The 27,740-nt window shown below is 36.9% G+C and overlaps 1 protein-coding gene across 15 annotated transcripts in view; it reads right to left on the reverse strand.

Annotated features, from left to right (window-relative positions):
- The window catches only part of FAM13B (family with sequence similarity 13 member B), a 122,193-nt gene that overhangs the window by 8,516 nt on the left and 85,937 nt on the right, over nucleotides 1-27,740 (reverse strand). For 10 of the 15 annotated variants that reach the window (XM_057541811.1, XM_007172205.2, XM_007172202.2 and 7 more), the window contains 8 exons: nucleotides 13,133-13,197; nucleotides 10,926-10,974; nucleotides 10,319-10,466; nucleotides 7,495-7,560; nucleotides 5,876-6,086; nucleotides 5,111-5,240; nucleotides 3,841-3,922; nucleotides 1,973-2,202 (listed from right to left, as the gene is read on the reverse strand). In XM_057541811.1, coding sequence (XP_057397794.1) covers nucleotides 1,973-2,202; nucleotides 3,841-3,922; nucleotides 5,111-5,240; nucleotides 5,876-6,086; nucleotides 7,495-7,560; nucleotides 10,319-10,466; nucleotides 10,926-10,974; nucleotides 13,133-13,197 — 981 coding nt within the window. The remainder of the gene's footprint in view (nucleotides 1-1,972; nucleotides 2,203-3,840; nucleotides 3,923-5,110; nucleotides 5,241-5,875; nucleotides 6,087-7,494; nucleotides 7,561-10,318; nucleotides 10,467-10,925; nucleotides 10,975-13,132; nucleotides 13,198-27,740) is intronic. The other 5 variants (XM_057541810.1, XM_007172206.2, XM_007172203.2 and 2 more) reach the window with 1 other exon arrangement.

Consider the following 27,740-nt stretch of genomic DNA (forward strand, 5'->3'; position numbering starts at 1 on the left):
ATTATATTTTATCTGAATAAGTTATGAATACCAGAGCTTAGTACCTTGGGTAAGTTACTTAGCCTCTTTTTGTTCAACATCCTGATCTGTAAATGGGGATACTTCACCTACCTCGCAGAGCTCTAATGAGAACTAAATGAGTAAATACGTTGTAAAGGCATTTACACAGTGCCTACTCAGCACACAATAAACAAAATAAATGCCTATTTATTTAATTTTGCACATAATCTTTTATTAGCATTATAACTATAATTTTGTTGTGTGTGGGCACATACACAAAACACGTGCACACACCAAGCACAGTTCTTAAACCTGGTGTTTCTCCTAAACTGTTAAAATCTAGCAGCAGTATAGTGGAAAGATCCTGAAAAAAGCTCAACAATGTCAATTTGTGACCCTAGACTTCTACTCTATGACTTCAGTTCCCCTTCATCTGGCACTTTCTTTCTACTGATAATAAGATACTCTTCTCCCATCTTTCAGTACTCTAATGGTAGTAGGCAGGAATCCCAAATTTATTTGCCCATAACTCCTTCTCCCTTTGTTCCATAGCATGACCTTTTAACACACCAATGAACCAATGTTCCACAGAATACACTTTAACCCAAATAAACTCTCCAATTACTCCTAGGACTAATTAAAACTACCCTGTTTGTCATCAGAATGAAAATTAGAGGTACAAAAAAAAATTCAGTGGATACGTACTTCCTATAACAAGCATTTTAGATTATGTACGTTCAGTAGAGGATAGCTAGGTGTAGACTCTGTAAAACATTGTGATTTCAACCTCAAGCTTGAACCTTAAACCTAGGAAAAGGAATCTGAATAAAGCTAATCCAATCAAAATCATTTATAGGAAAGGGGGTGAGGAGGAGAGGAGGCTGGTATAACATAAAAGCAAAACCAAGAAAAATTGGGGGAACTTCTCTGGTGGCACAGTGGTTAAGAACCCGCCTGCCAATGCAGGGGACACGGGTTCGATCCCTGGTCTGGGAAGATCCCACATGCCGCAGATCAACTAAGCCCATGCACCACAACTACTGAGCCTATGGTCTAGAGCCCGTGAGCCACAACTACTGAGCCCGAGAGCCACAACCACTGAAGCCCAGGCGCCTAAAGCCCGTGCTCCGCAACAAGAGAAGCCACCGCAATGAGAACCCTGTGCACTGCAACGAAGAGTAGCCCCCACTCGCCACAACTAGGGAAAGCTTGCATGTAGCAATGAAGACCCAATGCAGCCAAAAATAAATAAAGAATGAAAGAAAAACTGGGGAGGGGAGCAACTAGAATTTCTAATCCAGCTCTGTTTGAAGGGAGAAAGACTCCAATATTTCGATCATGAGGTGTACTCTGTTGTCAAGATAGGAATGCACATCAGGATTCATCACTGCCTAGACAAAAGTTCACCTGAGACCATCTACCTCTGTAGTCTCCCAGCAAATTTCATCTGATAAATGATCTTGGTTGCCAAGTGCTTTGACCAGGACTGCCCTAGGCATAGGCTATACTAAGTAATGGTTCTTCACAAAAATGCATTCAATTAGTCCTCATAACCACACTGTGTTAGTACTTTAATGGACATAATCGCAGTCACATGGCTGCTGAAGGGACTCAGCGGCAGAATGCACATAATATAACCAGTCAGGAACTGGCATAAGCTAAGAGTTTAATACGTACAACTACTAAGATACAAGGCCAAGATTGAAACTCAGGTATATTTCGTGCTCTTAACACACTCATCTTGCTAACTGCCTCCAATATAAGTGAACAGACCACATTCTAGTTTTTTTAGTTTTATTATTTCGACTCAGGCACTTCTGTTGTGCTGATAAAAACATGCTTCTATAACTACAAACCTGGAAAGTAAACTGAGGCCAGCAGACTACCTAGACATCTTTATGCCACTATTGTAATTATTTTATTTCAGGTATTCTAAAGGCTAGTCTGGGCAAAAACCATAGCTCAAGATTACTTTGATATCTTCTGGAAGACACCTCTCAACACGTTTTTCTTTCAGTCTTTTCAGAATAAGTTCAAGTGTTGCTTCCTTAGATGGCTTCTTCTCCTTCTGAATGACCCGGGATTCATCTTCATTCTCTTCATCTTCATGGTCTAGAGAAGAGCCAAAGCTTTTTGGAAGAGTGTTACTACGTGGACGTGTCTGAGGTACAAACTCTCCATCAGAGGTTTTGTGTTTTGCATCTACATTTCAGAACCAAGAGGGTAGATCAGTAATACTGATTTTAGCTAAAATGAAGCTAGGTTAAAAGAGATGCAAGAGATGCAAAAGCAAAGTATACATCTACAACACACAAAGTCACATGAAATACTTAAATTATATATATACACCGAGAGAACTATATGGTTTTTCTTTCAACCAATATTCATAGAAAGCCGACTAAAGTAAGATGCTCTGATGAGCATACAGTAGTAAACAAACAAACATGGTCTCTGTTGTCATGGAGCATGTATTCAGGAAGTAAAAAACAAAAACTAAGTAATCAGATTAATAAACAAAATAATTTCAATGAGTGCTAAGTGCTATAAAGAAGATAAAATAGAATGATGTCACAATGTTAAAGAACTGTGCTTTTTGGAAGAGCAACTCCTTTGGATGGAATTGACAAAGAAGGCCTTTCTGAGATGGTGACATCCTAGTTGAACATGTATTTAAAAGGAGTTAACCTAGCATAGAAGATTTAGGGGAAGAACATTTCTCCCCAGTTGAGACAATAGCCAGGGCAAGGTCCCTAAACCATGACATATTTAAGGAACAGAAAATGAGGAAAAGTGATAAAATGGGCAAAGGGCAGAGTATAAAGGGCCTTGAAAGCCTGGGTAAGGGGTTTGGACTTTATTCTAAGTGGAAAGGGAAGCCCACTGAAGAGCTATGAACAAGATAGTAACACAGTTTTTATAAAAGATAATTTTGGCTGCTATGCAGAGAATGCACTGTAGGACAGTAAGAGTGGAAGCAAATTGGGAAATTAGTTAGGAGGCTAATAATTTAATGACACTCATTAGTAATACATTCAAGGTAGTGATCCTCACTGATGGTTGGAAACTGGTGTTAAACGAGGAAATTTTTGACAGAATTTTAAGGGAAAATTCTAAAGAAGTAGTAGAACTTATTTAACCATAAGAATGTAAATAAACTCAATGACCATAGGGACCCTGTTTCTCTTGTTCACTGCTACAACCTCAGATGTCTTCAAGTACTTGGTATTTACAGACACTAAAATTTCTGTTGAATAAATTCAAATGAATAAACCAAAATGTGATGCTCCAGATTACAAACCCACACTTGGTACAGATAATTTTTTAGGTATTAACAATTATTAAAAAGCATGTTCACTAAACACCCACAAAGGAAATGTACCTTAGCAGGTGTTATACTAGACTGACACCCAGTAACACACGACCTAGTTTTTGATTCAAGATGACTTACAATTTAGTCTTTGTAGTATAAAAGGCTGATGATTATTCTTAGTCTTAGATGAAATACCCACCAAAAATTCTTAATACCTACCCAAACCCAAAACTGCTTAATATTTGAAATATGTTTCATATAAACTTCATAATACAATACCACCTGTGAATATATAATCTAGGGCACCCTTCAAAAGACTATTACTAATAAAAACACATGAAAGACATTTGGAAGAATGTAATATAGTATTGCAACTTTGACCATAACTACTAAAAGAACAAGAGAACTTTTATTTTGCCAGATAGTGTCCAAGATTTAAAATTATCAAAAATTCTAACTATAATTCTCAGATATTATTATAAAGAATATTTTAAAATGCAATTATATTAGAAAAATGGCACATTTTATACCTTTGATTTGCTTTCGCAGTTTGGTGAGCTCTGTCATCCATTTTAATACCTTTGGATTGGCTGCTATATCACTGTAGGAGGGCTGAAAAATTAAGAAAATAGAATCACTGATTAGGCACTCATCAACCCCCTACCTGCGCTAAGTCCCTCTCTGATAATTGCCTTTGCCCAAAGGAGCTGCCTGGCCCAAGGTTACAACCCTTCTTCCAGAGCAGCCTGCATCCACGACTGGTTATGTGGGATTAAAAAGGCCTGGCGCCCTCATCTCAATTCAGGTCAATCCTGAGCAGCCATCCTAGCTTGAGACCCCGTGGAATCTCCTCTACTAAACCATGCTGGCCTCACTCCTTACAGCTGCGATTCTCCCTAAACACTCCCTTGGAAATCGCACGCCCTGAAATCTCTGTCTCAGAATGTTTCCCAGATGATCCAACCTAAAACAACTCTACCACTATAAATCTACTCATAGATAGACACTGTTCTTTCATAAAGAGAGTATTTTAAGAGATTTGTTAACACCTCAATAAAATTAAGATATGAAATTCTAAAAAAAGAAAGAGAATCATTTAAACCTTTGTAAGTAAGCAATGGTTTTTTGTTTTTTGGTTTTTTTGCCACGCCACACGGCATGCAGGATCTTAGTTCCCCGACCAGGGATTGAACCCATGCCCCCTGCAGTGGAAGCGTGGAGTCTTAACAACTGGACCACCAGGAAGTCCCGATGGTTATTTTAATTTATGCCCAAATAGTATTTTACAGTTCCCATGGCAGAGGTTTCACTCAATCCTCATTTCATCTTACTTTAAGTAGACAGGGCAAGATATTAAGTAAAGCTCTCTCGGAGGAGGGCCTAGCAACTGGAGAAGCCAGATTTGAATATGGGTCTTCCGACTCCAAGTATAGGACTTTCTCCACTTCACATGTTCTAATTATTAAATATCTCATCCCTCCACCCCCACCTCCCCTGCCTACCTGTGGTTTTTGAGAGAGCACAGCATTACCGTGATTTGTCAATGTAAAGTATTTGCTTTAAGAATTCTACAAGCTGTTTTCCAATAGAAATATAAAAATGCAATGGTGCAATGGCAAGAATACTGGTCTGGAATCAGAAGGCTAAGGATCTATATAATCTCAGATCTACATGATCACTATTTCTCTGGGCATCTTAGATTCGTTCTCTCTCCCAGGAAAGAGATGCACTAATGCTCTCCAAGAAAGTCCTCCAAGTTCCAACAGATCTACCTCACAGTGGACAATGCTACAAACTTACCTTGCTATTTCTTTCCCTTTCAAACTGTTCCTCAAATTGTCTGATTTTTTTCTGAAGTTTCTTGACTAATTGATATGGTGTTCTGTCTTCTCTTTTTTCATCTTTTGAACTAAAAGATGATCTTCGAATCCTGAATTAAAACAAGAGGCAAATACTGTTAGTTAAATTTTTAATTTATCGACACCATCTCTCTTATTATCTTGATAAAACATGATACTATTACCAAGAAGTATACTTTTAAAGTGAAATTAAGTCTCTAACACTAAAGGACAGGTAGTAAAAAGAAACTTAAACTATGTTAGAGACCACAAAATTAGCTAACACGAGTAGCGATGAAAACAATCTGGAATCATTCAAAAGTTGTCTGGGCAAAGGCAGAAGAGAAACAAAGACATCTAGCAACTCAGAGCTCTTTTGGTGTTCAAACTGCAAAGGAAAGGTTCTAACTTTCAGGATCAATTTTAAGTTTTGACAATAAAAACATCTAGTATTGGTGAGCTCCACCTGCGGCTTCCCTTCCAGAGTTCTATATTTCAGTCACAAATGAATAAAAACACCATGGAAAGATGTCTTATTAGAGAGCAAACCCCCAAAATACCTCAATGAACTCAGAATTTAGGGGCACCCGAAATAAAAAATTACAAAAGCATGCTTCATGAAATAGGGGAGAAAGCTCTCAACTGCAGGTCTGGAGGATTAAAATCTCTCAAAGGACCTGGGTATGTGATAGGATTCACCTCCCATAAGAACATAAAAGTCATATACCTAGCAAAAGAAAGTGCTTTAGATGAGGAATCCAATGTTTCTGGATCAAGTAGGAAACGCTGGCTTTGCCCAAAATCTAAACTCCGGTGTGATAATACTGGACGACAGTCCTCTTCCAGAGGATGATGATTCATTCTTCCAGCTTGTGGAGAGAGTTGAGCTTCTCCAGACTCAGAGTCTTCCTGCCAAGACTTAAAAGCAGGAAATGGCTCTGCAAAACACACACAAAGAATAGTACCATGGGTCTCTTGGTTCCACATGGAAAAAAAGTCACACAATATCAGCTATATGTTCTTTAAACCTTTATCATTATGTAGTGGTTCATATAATAATTATGGGATACTAGGGTCTTCATAAAGCCTACCATAGTTTAAAATTGTCTGAGCTTCATTGTTCAGCTCAGAGTTCTAATTTCACATAAGGAGCTACACTTTAAATTTCTGAACCCAGTCACAAAGCAAGAAGGGACACTGTCAAGCTCTTTAAAATTAAAATGTTATTTTTCAAGTAGGGAAAAGTCTTCATTTAGAAACAGCAAACATTAAACAGTCGTCAGTTAGGAATTTAACTTAGCCAAATGCTGCCAGGTGAATAGATCATCCCTCACTGTAAAATGACTATGTTAGGAACTGGAAGTTATTCCCCATGCTATTCAGAACACTTACCAAATGGAGTTCTTGGACTCCAAAAGAATTCTAACCTTCCCAAACAAAAGCAGCTAACTCACCTGACAGTACCTGGCCTCTAACATTAAACTGTGGTGGTTATTTTCTGCTACAGGATTCCTGTGTATAATACATATTTTAATAATTAAACACCCAAAAGTATGACCAAGACAAAATTTAATAGCACTACTCCCTCTTAAGCACATTTATTTTATTGGAGTTATCCTGTATGTTCTCAAAGGAAGCCATGTTAAGACATTTGATGTCTTTGCACAAATAAGGTTTGATTACATACAGAACACATATAGATAAACACACAACCCACAAATATACTCCAAATACAAAATTATCTTCAAGTATCACTGGATTCAGGGTGGGGATCGGGACTTTTCCATCTACATGTTAACTTTATTATAACTACAGCATAAAACTTTGATACTGTGGCTTTTAATAGCAAAAATTAGTTAAGTATTTCTGGATGCAAAAATGGCTTGACAGTGTCAGAAATCAAGAATGATGTTTTCTTTTTCTTCACACAATACCTACGGATTGCTACTAATTTAGTTTAACTTTATGCATTAGCAATTTAAAGCATTACTTTTTTTCAGGGTAATAAGAACATAATTAATTTAGTTTTTAAAGCCCAGATCAATCTGATAACTAAAAATTGAGTACTAAGCGTGCAATCCCATAATAAACCCAGCAATAAAGTGATTTTCAAAACAACCCTTGTACCTGCTTCCCAGAAAATAAGTAACAGGAAATAAACATTTTATGAGAAATCTCCTGTTTTAAGAAAAGTAGGAACTAACAAAAACAATATTTTCTGGTATCATCTTTAACCCAGAATAGTTTTCCTAATATATGGGGACAGCAGGAGAAGGGCTAATAAGAAGGCAAACAAAGTGAACCATAAAAAGGCAAAAAAGCTAAACTATGGCGAACCATACTTACCCTCCCCATCTCTCTGCAGATGCATTGTTTTGAAATCAATGAGGGGAAAAGTGATAGGGCATGACGCTAATAAAATGGAAAAAATGGCAAAAAATACTAAAGTGAACACACAGCACAGTCAGAACAAACCATACACATAACTAACACAAAGCCAAAGATACCAAAAACATTTCCCTAAAACCAGTTAGGCATTCTGCTCAAAAACTTTATTCAAAGAAATTACTACTAACCAAACTTTAAAAACAAACACAAACATACATTTCCGTTTCAGCAAGCAAGGCAAAAAAAAAAAAAAATCAAAGTAGTGCTGTTCTATTAAAACTCAAACATAAAACTGAAGAAATGGAAACTTAATCAGGTACTGTTGAAGCTTTTCAGTATAAACGATTTGACAGAAAAATATTTCCTTTAGTTTGCTCTTTGAAAAGATCCTACCGTATTTCATTCAAGAGTCAGCAGGAAAAGAATCTAAAGTAAAGATGTTGTCTACTTCCATTAAAAACCAAGATCTTTGAATGGCTGCTACAAATGCATACTGGTGGCAGACATGTGCTACCTGCTTGCGAACTGCATTCTGCTGACTACCCTTTGAACAATACAAAAAAACAAAACCCACATACTTAGGAAGAGTGAGGTGGTCCTCCATTTGAAGTCACCCTACTTCTCTATTAAGAGTCATTTCAAATGGGGTATGTCTCTGATTCCAAGGTATGTAGGGTCTAAAGTAATTTGGTCTCTTAAGGAAGACTACTATTTAGAATATCTTGACTCCCAGTTGTAGAAAATCAGTCTCCGTATTATGGGGCACAGTTGGAAAGAACAACATGGTCTGCTAACAGCTACTCTCCCAAGCACATGCAGAGTTCATGACTGAGAAGTTTACTCAGATGTCTACTGCTCTTGGCTCTCTGAAAGTCACTGACCCTTACTCCTGGAAGAGCCAGAAGGAGGTCTACGAGGACTTGTCACAGCTGTCGAGCCAGGTAGCTAACAGGGCAGTTCAGAGACTGAAAATCAGGGATCAGGAGTACATAGTGACCTACTTTCCCTACCACCACAAGTTGTAAAGGATGGATTCTGACAAGGCAACAAAAGAGAGCCTACCATCAGGGTCTCTCTGGGGAAGCCTCCAGAAAGCTGAAGCTGGACAGAGAATGTCCTATCTCCTCAGACAATGGAAAACAAATTGTCTTCAATGCTTAAAACTTAAGATCAGAACCCTCAGGACAAAGACTGTAAAGGGCTATTTATCTGCATCCTCCAAAAGGAAGCAGGATTAAATCCTCTGTCAGAATCCCAGCTTCATCTTTCACAGACTCTTTTCCTACTACAGCTCAAGGGATGCTCTGTTGACCACCACTCCTTTTCAGTGATCATGCCAGGATAAATAACTAAAATGAACATCCGATCTTCACTGCCACCAGAATGCTAACATATCCCTAACTCTGGGGAGCATGTTCATAAATTCCAAACATCCTGAATAACCCAGAACACAGTAAATGGAAGACAACTTCCTGATTTAGTCTAAGTTAAGACATATAATATGCCATTAGGTATGCCAAACATCTAGACCAAAAAAGGGGGAGGGGGGGCAGGAGGAAAGACAGCAGTAAAGATTGGCACAAGGACTTGTTTGGGGCTTTTAGAAAATTGGCTATACCTTAAAAATAAATAAATAAAAATGCTCCAACTGTGATCAGGTACATAGACTTGAGGTGGCAAAAGGAGTCTGTGGTATTGGCATTGCAATTCCTCTTGTTATTGCTACTGTATGTCACTGGCTAACTTGCCAAAGGTGAGATTACCAAGGGATCTTCATCCAAGTGAACAAATATGTAACTTTAAGATTTCTGAGTGGTCTCCTTGTCTATTTACATAGGAAGGTGTATGATCCAGAGGCCTCCTGGATCCAAATTTGCTGCTTACTTCCACTCCCAACCGCAACATTTTATTTGAAAGTTTACAAACACACAGCAAAGTTGAGATAATTTTAAAGTGGACATCTATATACCAATCGCCTAGATTCTACCATTAACATTTTACTATACTTGCTTTATAACATTCCCATTCCATTAACCGTCTTATTTTCTTCATGGATTTAAAAGTAAACTGTAGATACCTGTATACTTCCCCATAAACACTTCTGCATGCAAATCATTCACTGAAGTTTGGTATTTATTTACAGTTTTTGCTTCTTTTGATTAAAAAAAGCTTACATACAATGAAACGCAAGTCTTAAGTATACATCTGCTGAGTTTTGACAAATACATACACCCATGTGGCTTGCCTTTTTAAATTAAAATTAAAATTTCTCTTCTTTGTAAAATTTTTTAGGACCCTGCTCCCATACCTTCATAACCTAACACAGAGATACAGGGATACAGTACAATATGTGCTTACAAATAACCTTGAAGGTAATTTCTTTTTAAATGTATTCCTGATGATTATAAAGAAAAGGCAGCTATATATAAGCCCTCTGTTTAAAGTGGTGAGATCCCCAAGCCCTAACATACCGGACTTTCAAAAACTGGGAGACAGCACCTGGTTTAACAATTAACAAAATCCTATCCTTGATTTTATTTTTTTCATCAGTTTTAACATCCATCTTCAGAGCTAATGGATAAAATAAGAACTTTTAGTTCAATGAGATAGTTGCCCCATAATTTCGTTAGTGCATTTGAGTAAAAATAGTCACTCACTCTTATATGAATCAAATAAAAATGAATAAGGTTGCTAAGAAAAGGGCAGTAATCTCATTACTGCCTTGGGTAATTTCAGTTACAAATAACATTATCAGGAAAATAATGTGTGTGGGTAAAATTACCTTCCCATTTATCACCGTCAGAAACATTCTTCAGATCTAAATGTGGAATTTGGACACATGCTGCCTCCCCTTGAACACCAACACTTTGACCTCCTGGCACTTCTGATTCAGTGTTGGCATTCAAATCACATATCTTGCTACTAGAATCCTGTATTTTAAAATAAAGAATACATTTCACAACCAAGAAGCTTTTCACACCCAGCTTAAAGACAACCAGCATATATCCTGTGTAGTCTTCATTAGTTTACTGTGCCTACAGTTAACTGTCCCACTCCCACCATTCAAACTATTTTCAAATACAAATGTGCAGTTTTATAATACATCTTACTGGAACACAAAGTTTGGATCCCAAATTGAGAAAACTGTTTTCATAACTAAGTTTCTTGTAACCCAAAGTGGCAAATAACACAAAAACAAAAACAAAAGCAAACAAAAAAACAAAAGTGGCAAATCAAGTTGCTGCTTAACTGTAAAACATTTGGTAAGAGTATTTACATTTCAATCTCCTTTAAACCTATTAAACCCAAGAGCTAAAGGTCAGATACAATAACTGGTAGATTAAACCTAGTCGAACTTTTAAGAACCATAAGTGAAAAATAATTCTTACCAGAATGACGTGTGACAATTTATCACTGTCAAATGACAAATATTCTTTCCTAAAAATCAAGTAAAGTTATTAGTCTTTTAAGAATAAATTGGTTACTATCATTGCATATTTCTTACCTAGATTCCTCTCTTCCTCATACAGTTAGCATTTACAGGGTGAGAGAATAAAACAACTGGACATATGCCCATTCTTTGGAGCCTTATTATCTGAAAATCACACACTACTGAAAAGATCCACAGAATCAGTTCAGGTTTAGAAAAATTAAGTAACATTTACCACCCCCTTACACAGCCACTCCCCCAAAAGAAAAACACTTTAAAAGGAAAAATATAATCCACAATAAATAAAAACCAAAAGAACTGAATGTATAATGGAAAAGATTTTATAAAAATAAATATTAGTCTTAACCAAATAACTTTATTCTCTCCCACTCTGGGACATTTTTTTCCTTTTTAAAGATTTTTTTAAAGGTATAGCTATGTACCTATATTTTAAATCTGATGGTATTCTATTACAATCAAAACAAGGTTACTACTTCTAAACCTCTCCTTCCTAAAAACATAATGGTAACATGTAAAAAGGAAATTTATAAAATCTCAATTCACTTATTCCCCCATAAAAATTAACCCCCATATAGAACAAGTGTTAAAGCAAGCTGTCACAAATGATCTCTACCTATTTGACCAGTCAACACAGTATCTAGTATCATAGTAGGTTATCAATATGCCGACTGCGGGAAAGTTCTCCTCCCCAAAAGACACTGTGGCAATTTACAAAGATACTCACTGGTGCTGCTCCTACCCTGCCATAAAAGAGTGTGCATAAAAGAACTGCAAGAAGACAGGTCTTGATCTAAATATGGATTCTTGCTGAGCATGAGAAACAAACTAAATTCCCTGGGAAGCAAAGGCCCTCTTTTGCTTAGAGTGGAAGCAAATGGGGGGATGAACTAAATTCTACCCTAACAGACTAAAAGACCTAATCACCTAAATTTGAGAAACATTGAGTGTTAAACATGCAAAATGTAATCCACTTAACCAAGAAAATCTTTGGGTCTAAAAACAAGTTTGCTAACCTATACATAAGTTGAAGGGGAAAGAGCTTTCTTGAAAAAGACTGAGTCCTCACTAAATGGATCCTTATTGTTCTACCAAATCCAGATGTCATCATTCTGGGGATGCCTGTTAATGCTGTTAATCTTTTATCTTCAGCCCATAGCTCCAATATTCCCTGGGCTGGAAGAAGATCATTCCTGCCTCCTGAAAGGAAGCACAAGGAACTGCTGTAAGCAGGAAATCTGTGGACCTTCAGAGTATGGGGACGCTCCAGAGACATGGCTCCAAAGAATTTACGTGCCCTCAGAGAACAGGTTTCCTACCCACAATTAAGAGAGACAATGGCATTAATGCAAGTTTACCCTTGCCAACAGGCTATCACCAAATTAGTAATGCTGTATGGGACTTCTCAGTATTTACAATCTAGTCTCCAACTTCATTACTAATGTGTTTTTAGAATATCAAATCATCATCCTGAAGAAAATTATAACACACTTCTTAGCAATGTCTTAAAGAATCATAAAAAGAGTAACGACACCCAAAACCTACTTTAAAACATTCTAGAAAGCTTCTGTTTAAAGGGACTTTATCTATCGAGTATCTATGGGGACTACATATGGCTGAAATACTCATTGCCTCAGGGATCCCCCTTCCATTACTGCTGGCCAAGGACATAAACAAGCACCAACTGCATAGGACTGTACTGGGACACACGGAGGAGTAGTTAGAAGGGGAACAAAAACATCCCTACATATTTGTTGATGCAACTATGTTACAAACTTTCAGTTAGCTATCCATAGTTCCAAGACTATGAATTAACTCACTGAAATGTATTCAGAATATCAATAAACTCCCAAATTGTTCTACAAATCAGCTGAAAGTTTTAAGTGTCTCCAAGAAGGCTGTGTTCTTCCTTCTGAACGTTTTCCAAGTTATAACTAATGTCTGTCTGAACCTGCATCTACTCTGAATATTTATGGACATTTAATATGCTTTACACTTACCATCAAAACAAGACATTTGGTTTTCTAAATCATCTAAAATGTATGTTATAATGGATAGCTTCATCTAAAAAATTCACCCCAGAATCTGTAAAGAACTCCAATTCTCAAAATGAATAATTAATTAGCAACAACAAGAGAAAATGCTTACCTCTCAAGACAGCCATCTTCACCATCACCACTGTCACTGCATGGCTCTAACAGTATACCTACAGTCTGACAAAAAGAACACAACACCGTATTAATGGAGTTCCCATCACTTACATATGAGAGGAAGTTTCCGATCTAAATTAGGATATTAGATTACAAGTTAGTCAAATGCCCCTCTTTAACTACTACTTATAACAGTCTATAGATGTTAGCATCTCTTTTTACAGAGAGTAATTTATCTTCCTCAAAACCCGAGTCTTACGTGTGTTTGCATGCATGTGTATAAAATGAGGACCCTGCATTTCTTGCTACCCCAGTGGGCAATACGTACTGCTACTACTATCCCATTCTTTTTCCTTCCTTAGAATTCTCCCCTCTGAAAATGATGGTCTGCTTCGTCTCTTTCTCCTCAGCCATGAACATACAGGTGGGTTAACTTCCTAGCAGGTAACAGAGGAGTCATGTAGTTCACCAGATCCCTTTATTACACGTAATTGAAATAACACCTCTGAACCTCAGAAACACAAGAGAAGGCTCCTGCATTTTCCAATGGGCTTAGTGACATCATCCCACGCTTATTCCTCCCTTAAAATGAATACCTACCAAGTCTAATACAAATGCCTTGTGCATTACTTCAAACTATGTAAACTTTTTAGTGTCTTTGATGATCACCTCTGAAATCAACAAAAGCTTTGATCTTCTTAGATTCTTCTTAAGGAACTACCACTTGTGCAGTTCTGTTTAATATGAAAGACAGTCTGTAAAAGGCTATTAAAATACTTCTCTCTTTTCCAGCTAGTTATCTCTGTGAAGCTGAATTGGCCTCATGCACTAGAAACAAAAGAACCTATAGAACAGACAGAATGCAGAAGCAGGTATGAGAATCCAGCTAACTTCAGTTAAGTCAAACAGACATTAACAAGATTTGTAGATATGTATAACAATGCCATGCCTCAAAATAACTATTTTTAAAAATAGCTGCTTTTGAGCAGAAGCAAGCAGAACTACAATCTTGCAGCCTGTGGAACAAAAACCACATTCACAGAAAGACAGACAAGATGAAAACGCAGAGGGCTATGTACCAGATGAAGGAACAAGATAAAACCCCAGAAAAACAACTAAATGAAGTGGAGATAGGCAACCTTCCAGAAAAAGAATTCAGAATAATGATAGTGAAGATGATCCAGGACCCTGGAAAAAGAATGGAGGCAAAGATGGAGAAGATGCAAGAAATGTTTAACAAAGACTTAGAAGAATTAAAGAACAAACAAACAGAGATGAACAATACAATAACTGAAATGAAAACTACACTAGAAGGAATCAATAGCAGAATAACTGAGGCAGAAGAATGGATAAGTGACCTGGAGGACAGAATGGTGGAATTCACTGCTGCGGAACAGAATAAAGAAAAAAGAATGAAAAGAAATGAAGACAGCCTAAGAGACCTCTGGGACAACATTAAACATAACAACATTCACATTATAGGGGTCCCAGAAGGAGAAGAGAGAGAGGAAGGACCCGAGAAAATATTTGAAGAGATTATAGTCGAAAACTTCCCTAACATGGGAAAGGAAATAGCCACCCAAGTCCAGAACCGCAGAGAGTCCCATAAAGGATATACCCAAGAAGAAACACGACAAGACACATAGTAATCAAATTGGCAAAAATTAAAGACAAAGAAAAATTATTGAAAGCAGCAAGGGAAAAAGGACAAATAACATACAAGGGAAATCCCATAAGGTTAACAGCTGATTTCTCAGCAGAAACTCTACAAGCCAGAAGGGAGTGGCATGATATACTTAAAGTGATGAAAGGAAAGAACCTACAACCAAGATTACTCTACCCGGCAAGGATCTCATTCAGATTCGATGGAGAGATCAAAAGCTTTACAGACAAGCAAAAGCTAAGAGAATTCAGCACCACAAAACCAGCTCTACAACAAATGCTAAAGGAACTTCGCTAAGTGGGAAACACAAGAGGAGAAAAGGACCTACTAAAACAAATCCAAAGCAATTAAGAAAATGGTCATAGGAACATACATATTGATAATTACCTTAAATGTGAATGGATTAAATGCTCCAACCAAAAGACACAGGCTTGCTGAATGGATACAAAAACAAGACCCATATATATGCTGTCTACAAGAGACCCACTTCAGACCTAGGGACACATACAGACTGAAAGTGAAGGGATGGAAAAAGATATTCCATGCAAATGGAAATCAAAAGAAAGCTGGAGTAGCAATACTCATATCAGATAAAATTGACTTTAAAATAAAGAATGTTACAAGAGACAAGGAAGGACACTACATAATGATCAAGGGATCAATCCAAGAAGATATAACAATCATAAATATATATGCACACAACATAGGAACACCTCAATACATAAGGCAACTGCTAACAGTTATAAAAGAGGAAATCAACAGTAACACAATAATAGTGGGGGACTTTAACACCTCACTTACACCAATGGACAGATCATCCAAACAGAAAATTAATAAGGAAACAGAAGCTTTAAATGACACAGTAGACCAGATAGATTTAATTGATATTTATAGGACATTCCATCCAAAAACAGCAGATTACAATTTCTTCTCAAGTGCGCACGGAACACTCTCCAGGATAGATCACATCTTGGGTCATAAATCAAGCCTCAGTAAATTTAAGAAAACTGAAATCATATCAAGTATCTTTTCTGACCACAATGTTGTGAGATTAGAAATCAATTACAAGGAAAAAAAGTAAAAAAAACAAACACATGGAGGCTATACAATACATTACTAAATAACCAAGAGATCACTGAAGAAATCAAAGAGGAAATCAAAAAATACCTAGAGACAAATAACAATGAAAACACGATGATCCAAAACCTATGGGATGCAGCAAAAGCAGTTCTAAGAGGGAAGTTTATAGTTATACAAGCCTACCTCCAGAAACAGGAAAAATCTCAAATACGCAATCTAACCTTACACCTAAAGGAACTAGAGAAAGAAGAAAAAACAAAACGCAAAGTTAGCAGAAGGAAAGAAATCATAAAGATCAGAGCAGAAATAAATGAAATAGAAACAAAGAAAACAATAGCAAAGATTAATAAAACTAAAAGCCGGTTCTTTGAGAAGATAAATAAAATTTGTAAACCATTAGCCAGACTCATCAAGAAAAAGAGGGAGAGGACTCAAATCAATAAAATCAGAAATGAAAAAGGAGAAGTTACAACAGACACCGCAGAAATACAAAGCATCTTAAGAGACTACTACAAGCAACTCCATGCCAATAAAATGGACAACCTGGAAGAAATGGACAAATTCTTAGATAGGTATAACCTTCCAAGACTGAAGCAGGAAGAAATAGAAAATATGAACAGCCCAATCACAAGCAATGAAATTGAAACTGTGATTAAAAATCTTCCAACAAACAAAAGTCCAGGACCAGATGGCTTCACAGGTGAATTCTATCAAACATTTAGAGAAGAGCTAATACCCATCCTTCTCAAACTCTTCCAAAAAGTTGCAGAGGAAGGAACACTCCCAAACTCACTCTATGAGGCCACCATCACCCTGATACCAAAACCCGACAAAGATACTACAAAAAAAGAAAATTACAGACCAGTATCACTGATGAATATAGACACAAAAATCCTCAACAAAATACTAGCAAACGGAATCCAACAACACATTAAAAGGATCATAGACCATGATCAAGTGGGATTTATCTCAAGGATGCAAGGATTCTTCAATATATGCAAATCAATCAGTGTGATACACCATATTAACAAACTGAAGAAGAAAAACTATACGATCATCTCAATAGATGCGGAAAAAGCCTTTGACAAAATTCAACAGCCATTTATGATAAAAACTCTCCAGAAACTGGGCATATAGGGAACCTACCTCAACATAATAAAGGCCATATACAACAAACCCACAGCAAACAACATTCTCTATGGTGAAAAACTGAAAGCATTTCCTCTAAGATCAGGAACAAGACAAGGATGTCCACTCTCACCACTATTATTCAACATAGTTTTGGAACTCCTAGCCACGACAATCAGAGAGGAAAAAGAAATAAAAGGAATACAAATTGGAAAAGAAGAATTAAAACTGTCACTGTTTGCAGATGACATGATACTACACATAGAGAATCCTAAAGATGCTACCAGAAAACTACTAGAGCTAATCAATGAACCTGGGCAAGTTGCAGGATACAAAATTAATGCACAGAAATCTCTTGCATCCCTATACACTAATGATGAAAAATCTGAAAAATCTGAAAGAGAAATTAAGGAAACACTCCCATTTACCTTTGCAACAAAAAGAATAAAATACCTAGGAATAAACCTACCTAGGGAGACAAAAGACCTGTATGCAGAAAACTATAAGACACTGATGAAAGAAATTAAAGATGATACCAACAGATGGAGAGATATACCATGTTCTTGGATTGGAAGAATCAATATTGTGAAAATGACTATACTACCCAAAGCAATCTACAGATTCAATGCAATCCCTATCAAATTACCAATGACATTTTTTACGGAACTAGAACAAAAAATCTTAAAATTTGTATGGAGACACAAAAGACCCCGAATAGCCAAAGCTATTGAGGGAAAAAAACGGAGCTGGAGGAATCAGACTCCCTGACTTCAGACTATACTGCAAAGCTACAGTAATCAAGACAAAATGGTACTGGCACAAAAACAGAAACACAGATCAATGGAACAAGATAGAAAGCCCAGAGATAAACCCACACACCTATGGTCAACTAATCTAGGACAAAGGAGGCAAGGTTATACAATGGAGAAAAGACAGTCTCTTCAATAAGTGGTGCTGGGAAAACTGGACAGCTACATGTAAAAGAATGAAATTAGAACACTCCTTAACACCATACACAAAAATAAACTCAAAATGGATTCGAGACCTAAATGTAAGACCGGACAGTATAAAACTCTTAGAGGAAAACATAGGAAGAACACTCTTTGACATAAATCACAACAAGATCTTTTTTGATCCACCTCCTAGAGTAATGGAAATAAAAACAAAAATAAACAAATGGGACCTAATGAAACTTCATAGCTTTTGCACAACAAAGGAAACCATAAACAAGACGAAAAGACAACCCTCAGAATGGGAGAAAATATTTGCAAATGAATCAACGGACAAAGGATTAATCTCCAAAATATATAAACAGCTCATGCAGCTCAATATTAAAAAAACAAACAACCCAATCCAAAAATGGGCAGAAGACCTAAATAGACATTTCTCCAAAGAAGACAGACAGATGGCCAAGAAGCACAAGAAAAGCTGCTCAACATCACTAATTATTAGAGAAATGCAAATTAAAACTACAATGAAGTATCACCTCACACCAGTTAGAATAGGCATTATCAGAAAATCTACAAACAACAAATGCTGGAGAGGGTGTGGAGAAAAGGGAACCTTCTTGCACTGTTGGTGGGAATGTAAATTGATACGGCTACTATGGAGAACAGTACGGAGGTCCCTTAAAAAAGTAAAAATAGAATTACCATATGACCCAGCAATCCCACTACTGGGCATATACCCAGAGAAAACCATAATTCAAAATGACACATGCACTCCAATGTTCACTGCAGCACTACTTACAATAGCCAGGTCATAGAAGCAACCTAAATGCCCATCAACAGATGAATGGATAAAGAAGTTGTGGTACATATATACAATGGAATATTACTCAGCCATAAAAAGGAATGAAATTGGGTCATTTGTTGAGACGTGGATGGATCTAGCAACTGTCATACAGAGTGAAGTAAGTCAGAAAGAGCAAAACAAATATTGTATATTAACGTATATATGTGGAACCTAGAAAAATGGTACAGATGAACTGGTTTGCAGGGCAGAAATTGAGACACAGATGTAGAGAACAAACATATGGACAGCAAGGAGGGAAAGCGGCGGTTGGGAGGGCGGTGTGTGATGAATTGGGAGATTGGGATTGACATTTACACACTGATGTGTATAAAACTGATGACTAATAAGAACCTGCTGTACAAAAAAATAAAATAAAATAAAATTTAGGGAGATTAACCAAGATGGCGGAGTAGAAGGACGTGCTCTCACTCCCTCTTGCGAGAGCACCAGAATCACAACTGGCTGCTGGACAATCATTGACAGGAAGACCCTGGACTTCACCAAGGAGGACACCCCACGTCCAAGGACAGAGGAGAAGCCACAGTGAGACGGTAGGAGGGGCGCAATCAGAGTAAAATTAAATCCCATAACTGCTGGGTGGGTGACTCACAGACTGGCGAACACTTATACCACAGAAGTCCACCCACTGGAGTGAAGGTTCTGAGCCCCACCTCAGGCTTCCCAACCTGGGGGTCCGGCAAAGGGAGGAGGAATTCCTAGAGAATCAGACTTTGAAGTCTAGTGGGAATTGATTGCAGGACTGTGACAGGACTGGGGGAAACAGAGACCCCACTCTTGGAGGGCACACACAAAGTAATGTGTGCATCGGGACCCAGGGGAAGGAGCAGTGACCCTGGGGGAGACTGAACCAGACGTACCTGCTGGTGTTGGGGGGTCTCCTGCAGAGGCGAGTGGTGGCTCTGTTTCACCGTGGGGATAAGGACACTGGCAGCAGAGGTCCTGGGAAGTTCTCCTTGGCGTGAGCCCTCCCAGAGTCTGCCATTAACCCCACCAAAGAGCACGGGTAGGCTCCAGTGTTGGGTTGCCTCAGGCAAAACAACCAACAGGGAGGGAACCCAGCCCCACCCATCAACAGTCAAGTGGATTAAGGTTTTACTGGGCTCTGATCGCCACAGCAACAGGGAGGGAACCCAGCCCCACCCATCAACAGTCAAGTGGATTAAGGTTTTACTGAGCTCTGACCGCCACAGCAACAGTCAGCTCTACCCACCACCAGAGCCTCCCATCAAGCCTCTTAGATAGCCTCAACCACCAGAGGGCAGACAACAGAAGCAAGAAAAACTACAATCCTGCAGCCTGTGGACCAAAAACCACAGTTACAGAAAGACAGAGAAGATGAAAAGGCAGAGGGCTATGTACCAGATGAAGGAACAAGAAAAAACCCCAGAAAAACAACTAAATGAAGTGGAGATAGGCAACCTTCCAGAAAAAGAATTCAGAATAATGATAGTGAAGATGATCCAGGACCTCGGAATAAGAATGGAGGCAAAGATTGAGAAGATGCAAGAAATGATTAACAAAGACCTAGAAGAATTAAAGAACAAACAAACAGAGATGACCAATACAATAACTGAAATGAAAACTACACTAGAAGGAATCAATAGCAGAATAACTGAGGCAGAAGAACGGATAAGTGACCTGGAAGACAGAATGGTGGAATTCACTGCTGCGGAACAGACTAAAGAAAAAAGAATAAAAAGAAATGAAGACAGCCTAAGAGACCTCTGGGACAACATTAAACGCAACAACATTCGCATTATAGGGGTCCCAGAAGGAGAAGAGAGAGAGAAAGGACCAGAGAAAATATTTGAAGAGATTATAATCGAAAACTTCCCTAACATGGGAAAGGAAATAGCCACCCAAGTCCAGGAAGCGCAGAGAGTCCCATACAGAATAAACCCAAGGAGAAACACGCCGAGACACATAGTAATCAAAGTGGCAAAAATTAAAGACAAAGAAAAATTATTGAAAGCAGCAAGGGAAAAACGACAAATAACATACAAGGGAACCCCCATAAGGTTAACAGCTGATTTCTCAGCAGAAACTCTGCAAGCCAGAAGGGAGTGGCATGAAATACTTAAAGTGATGAAAGGGAAGAACCTACAACCAAGATTACTCTACCCAGCAAGGATCTCATTTAGATTTGATGGAGAAATCAAAAGCTTTACAGACAAGCAAAAGCTAAGAGAATTCAGCACCACCAAACCAGCTCTACAACAAATGCTAAAGGAACTTCTCTAAGTGGGAAACACAAGAGAAGAAAAGGACCTACAAAAACAAACCCAAAACAATTAAGAAAATGGTCATAGGAACATACATATCGATAATTACCTTAAACGTGAATGGATTAAATGCCCCAACCAAAAGACATAGACTGGCTGAATGGATACAAAAACAAGACCCATATATATGCTGTCTACAAGAGACCCACTTCAGACCTAGGGACACATACAGACTGAAAGTGAGGGGATGGAAAAAGATATTCCATGCAAATGGAAATCAAAAGAAAGCTGGAGTAGCTATACTCATATCAGATAAAATAGACTTTAAAATAAAGAATGTTACAAGAGACAAGGAAGGACACTACATAATGATCCAGGGATCAATCCAAGAAGAAGATATAACAATTATAAATATATATGCACCCAACATAGGAGCACCTCAATACATAAGGCAACTGCTAACAGCTATAAAAGAGGAAATCGACAGTAACACAATAATAGTGGGGGACTTTAACACCTCACTTACACCAATGGACAGATCATCCAAAATGAAAATAAATAAGGAAACAGAAGCTTTAAATGACACAATAGACCAGATAGATTTAATTGATATATATAGGACATTCCATCCAAAAACGGCAGATTACACGTTCTTCTCAAGTGCGCACGGAACATTCTCCAGGATAGATCACATCTTGGGTCACAAATCAAGCCTCAGTAAATTTAATAAAATTGAAATCATATCAAGCATCTTTTCTGACCACAACGCTATGAGATTAGAAATGAATTACAGGGAAAAAAACGTAAAAAAGACAAACACATGGAGGCTAAACAATACGTTACTAAATAACCAAGAGATCACTGAAGAAATCAAACAGGAAATAAAAAAATACCTAGAGACAAATGACAATGAAAACACGACGACCCAAAACCTATGGGATGCAGCAAAAGCGGTTCTAAGAGGGAAGTTTATAGCTATACAAGCCTACCTAAAGAATCAAGAAAAATCTCAAGTAAACAATCTAACTTTACACCTAAAGAAACTAGAGAAAGAAGAACAAACAAAACCCAAAGTTAGCAGAAGGAAAGAAATCATAAAGATCAGAGCAGAAATAAATGAAATAGAAACAAAGAAAACAATAGCAAAGATCAATAAAACTAAAAGTTGGTTCTTTGAGAAGATAAACAAAATTGATAAGCCATTAGCCAGACTCATCAAGAAAAAGAGGGAGAGGACTCAAATCAATAAAATCAGAAATGAAAAAGGAGAAGTTACAACAGACACCGCAGAAATACAAAACATCCTAAGAGACTACTACAAGCAACTTTATGCCAATAAAATGGACAACCTGGAAGAAATGGACAAATTCTTAGAAAGGTATAACCTTCCAAGACTGAATCAGGAAGAAACAGAAAATATCAACAGACCAATCACAAGTAATGAAATTGAAACTGTGATTAAAAATCTTCCAACAAACAAAAGTCCAGGACCAGATGGCTTCACAGGTGAATTCTATCAAACATTTAGAGAAGAGCTAACACCCATCCTTCTCAAACTCTTCCAAAAAATTGCAGAGGAAGGAACACTCCCAAACTCATTCTATGAGGCCACCATCACCCTGATCCCAAAACCAGACAAAGACACTACAAAAAAAGAAAATTACAGACCAATATCACTGATGAATATAGATGCAAAAATCCTCAACAAAATACTAGCAAACAGAATCCAACAACACATTAAAAGGATCATAGACCATGATCAAGTGGGATTTATCCCAGGGATGCAAGGATTCTTCAATATACGCAAATCAATCAATGTGATACACCATATTAACAAATTGAAGAATAAAAACCATATGATCATCTCAATAGATGCAGAAAAAGCTTTTGACAAAATTCAACACCCATTTATGATAAAAACTCTCCAGAAAGTGGGCATAGAGGGAACCTACCTCAACATAATAAAGGCCATATATGACAAACCCACAGCAAACATCATTCTCAATGGTGAAAAACTGAAAGCATTTCCTCTAAGATCAGGAACGAGACAAGGATGTCCACTCTCACCACTATTATTCAACATAGTTCTGGAAGTCCTAGCCACGGCAATCAGAGAAGAAAAAGAAATAAAAGGAATACAAATTGGAAAAGAAGAAGTAAAACTGTCACTGTTTGCGGATGACATGATACTATACATAGAGAATCCTAAAACTGCCACCAGAAAACTGCTAGAGCTAATTAATGAATATGGTAAAGTTGCAGGTTACAAAATTAATGCACAGAAATCTCTTGCATTCCTATACACTAATGATGAAAAATCTGAAAGAGAAATTATGGAAACACTCCCATTTACCATTGCAACAAAAAGAATAAAATACCTAGGAATAAACCTACCTAGGGAGACAAAAGACCTGTATGCAGAAAACTATAAGACACTGATGAAAGAAATTAAAGATGATACCAACAGATGGAGAGATATACCATGTTCTTGGATTGGAAGAATCAACATTGTGAAAATGAGTATACTACCCAAAGCAATCTACAGATTCAATGCAATCCCTATCAAATTACCAATGGCATTTTTTACGGAGCTAGAACAAATCATCTTAAAATTTGTATGGAGACACAAAAGACCCCGAATAGCCAAAGCAGTCTTGAGGCAAAAAAATGGAGCTGGAGGAATCAGACTCCCTGACTTCAGACTATACTACAAAGCTACAGTAATCAAGACAATATGGTACTGGCACAAAAACAGAAACATAGATCAATGGAACAAGATAGAAAGCCCAGAGATTAACCCACGCACCTATGGTCAACTAATCTATGACAAAGGAGGCAAAGATATACAATGGAGAAAAGACAGTCTCTTCAATAAGTGGTGCTGGGAAAACTGGACAGCCACATGTAAAAGAATGAAATTAGAATACTCCCTAACACCATACACAAAAATAAACTCAAAATGGATTAGAGACCTAAATATAAGACTGGACACTATAAAACTCTTAGAGGAAAACATAGGAAGAACACTCTTTGACATAAATCACAGCAAGATCTTTTTCGATCCACCTCCTAGAGTAATGGAAATAAAAACAAAAATAAACAAGTGGGACCTAATGAAACTTCAAAGCTTTTGCACAGCAAAGGAAACCATAAACAAGACGAAAAGACAACCCTCAGAATGGGAGAAAATATTTGCAAATGAATCAACGGACAAAGGATTAATCTCCAAAATATATAAACAGCTCATTCAGCTCAATATCAAAGAAACAAACACCCCAATCCAAAAATGGGCAGAAGACCTAAATAGACATTTCTCCAAAGAAGACATACAGACGGCCACGAAGCACATGAAAAGATGCTCAACATCACTAATTATTAGAGAAATGCAAATCAAAACTACAATGAGGTATCACCTCACTCCTGTTAGAATGGGCATCATCAGAAAATCTACAAACAACAAATGCTGGAGAGGGTGTGGAGAAAAGGGAACCCTCTTGCACTGTTGGTGGGAATGTAAATTGATACAGCCACTATGGAGAACAATATGGAGGTTCCTTAAAAAACTAAAAATAGAATTACCATATGACCCAGGAATCCCACTACTGGGCATATACCCAGAGAAAACCGTAATTCAAAAAGACACGTGCACCCGAATGTTCATTGCAGCACTATTTACAATAGCCAGGTCATGGAAGCAACCTAAATGCCCATCAACAGACGAATGGATAAAGAAGTTGTGGTACATATATACGATGGAATATTATTCAGCCATAAAAAGGAACGAAATTGAGTCATTTGTTGAGAAGTGGATGGATCTAGAGACTGTCATACAGAGTGAAGTAAGTCAGAAAGAGAAAAACAAATATCGTATGTTAATGCATGTATGTGGAACGTAGAAAAATGGTACAGATGAGCCAGTTTGCAGGGCAGAAGTTGAGACACAGATGTAGAGAATGGACATATGGACACCAAGGGGGGAAAACTGCGATGAGGTGGGGATGGTGATGTGCTGAATTGGGCGATTGGGATTGACATGTATACACTGATGTGTATAAAACTGATGCCTAATAAGAACCTGCAGTATAAAAAAACAAACAAAACAACTAATACTAAACTTTCATTGGGTTATTTGTATGGAAATATGTTAATATAAATGTTTCAGACATTACATGAAATTTCTAAAAATCTTATATTTGTATTTGTATGGAAATATGTATGGAAATATGTTAATATAAATGTTTCAGACATTACATGAAATTTCTAAAAATCTTATATTTGTATTTATATGGAAATATGTATGGAAATATATTAATATAAATGTTTCAGACATTACATGAAATTTCTAAAAATCTTATATTTGTATTTGTATGGAAATATGTATGGAAATATGTTAATATAAATGTTTCAGACATTACATGAAATTTCTAAAAATCTTATATTTGTATGGAAATATGTATGGAAATATGTTAATATAAATGTTTCAGACATTACATGAAATTTCTAAAAATCTTATATTTGTATGGAAATATGTATGGAAATATGTTAATATAAATGTTTCAGACATTACAGGAAACGTCTAAAAATCTTATATGTTCTGGTATAATGTTATAAGTAATAATCCTAGTTATTACTTTAAAATGTATATCTCAGAAATAACTAATTTTCTTGTCAACTACATTATTATGAACTTTCATCAAATCTTTAACCATGGTCATTTTTAAGTCTTTTGTCATTTACAGACAGTTCTGGGTGTACTCTGATGATTTTGCAAATATGTTCCTATAAAAGAGTTTCATCTTCAAGAAATTCATGGAAAAGACTCTGACAAGTACAGGTTTCTGGTAACTGACTGTACTGCTGAACTGAATGAATAAGCATTTTCAGAACTCTAATGAAAAACTGATGAACTCATAAAAGTGCTAACAAAAGATCAAGATGAAAAAAAAGAAATTAATTACATGGGACTGAGTGAACTGATGAGGATGAGTATAATTTTTGTGACTTTCTGTCTGAATTAAAAAAAAAAAAATCCCACAAGGACTCAGAGGAAAAGAATATACAAATCAATTTTCACTGCAAAGTAAAGGAGCTGTTACAGTGGAGGATTACTGGACTGAATGTCAATATTATGACATAGTATAAGTGTGTTTCATGTTTGGTAATTGCAATCATTGTTGCTTTTGTTGTGGTCATCCATGTACAATGCTTGGTGTCAGTCTATCTATCTCTTGTAAAAATAAAATACAGTGTGTGTGTGTGGAAAAAAAAATAAAATAAAATAAAATAAAATAAAATAAAATTTAAAAATTGAAAATAAATAAGTAAATAAATATCCTCAGTTTAAACCAAAAAAAAAAAAAATAGCTGCTTTTACTAAGAAGAAAAAACCAACCTGATGTATGTTACCTTGAGTGAGTTTATTGTTATTTTTAAGTAATTTAATAAACATTTTAATTGCTCAGTTTTAATTTCTAATATACTAAATATCGATAGATATACCTATGTAAACAAAAGCTTTTTGGGATCCTCAGTAATTTTGAAGAGTATAAAGAGGTCCTGGGACCCAAAGTGTAAGAACCACTGACCTAGAAATCAGACTTCAGCAACCTTTATGCTCTGGAATATAGCTTTACATTCTTAAATATGAAGGTTTTGGGGACCATGAAAAACCATTACAGAGACCCAATATTTAAAATGAGCTTTCTTGTTTTACTCAAAGTACCAAATTCAAGTCCCAGTTCCTCCCTTCTCATGAAAATTAAGAAAATAACAATCACTTACTTGCTTATCTTACAGTTACTATAAGAGAATCAAAAGAAATAACTCATAAGAAAAACTATAAAGCTCTATTACAAAAGCATACTATTACATGACCAACTCTTACTTAACCTATAATTCTTTTTACTATGAAATAATTGAAACAAAGTACAAAGGCTGGTATAACTAATACCCACATACCCTCCAGCCAGATTTAGGCAACATAATTCTTAAATAGTGAAAAGTACTAAACAAAAACCCAATTAGGGGTAATAAAAGATGCAGTGACAGTAGCAAAAGCTGACAGCCCAGCAGTGGAGAAGGCAGATGAAATTCAGAGTCTGGTGCAGAACTGTGCTCTATATGATACCCCAGGACAAAGAAAAATAAAAGTTACTAGAGTCAGGTTAGAATATGGCCAGACTTCAATTTAACACACAGGGAAATATACAATACTTTGTTTAGAAACTAAAATATACTTCATCACTTAAAGAAATTTCACTTCCTCAGAATTCATTCTAGATAAAACATTCAATTCTTTGTACACAAGTAGAGAAGAGCCTATTTTTTTCCCTAAAATATCAGCAAACAAAATAGCCCATACTTTCTTCCCTCTTTTCTCCACAAACAGCAGGGTCCTCACAAAGGACATCTAAGGCACTCTGGTCTCAATTCAGGTAAGCTAGAGAGCTTTGGTGGTGGTGGTGGCAGTGGTAGTAATAGTGGGAGCAGCATCTACAGCACAATCATATTGCCAATGTCTTAGGGGTTGTCAGGGTTTACTGCCAGGAACTAAAGACTGATGGGCATTTCCAGTAATTCCTTTGGTCTCCACCCATTCCTTAGCCATCCATAATTGATGCTTTCACACAGCTTAGTCCGCATCTTCCCATCTCCACCTAGTTTTGCTCAAGTATGCTAGCTACTTCTTTTAGATAGGC

Source organism: Balaenoptera acutorostrata, chromosome 2, assembly GCF_949987535.1.
Source record: "Balaenoptera acutorostrata chromosome 2, mBalAcu1.1, whole genome shotgun sequence".
Taxonomy (NCBI): Eukaryota; Metazoa; Chordata; class Mammalia; order Artiodactyla; family Balaenopteridae; genus Balaenoptera; species Balaenoptera acutorostrata.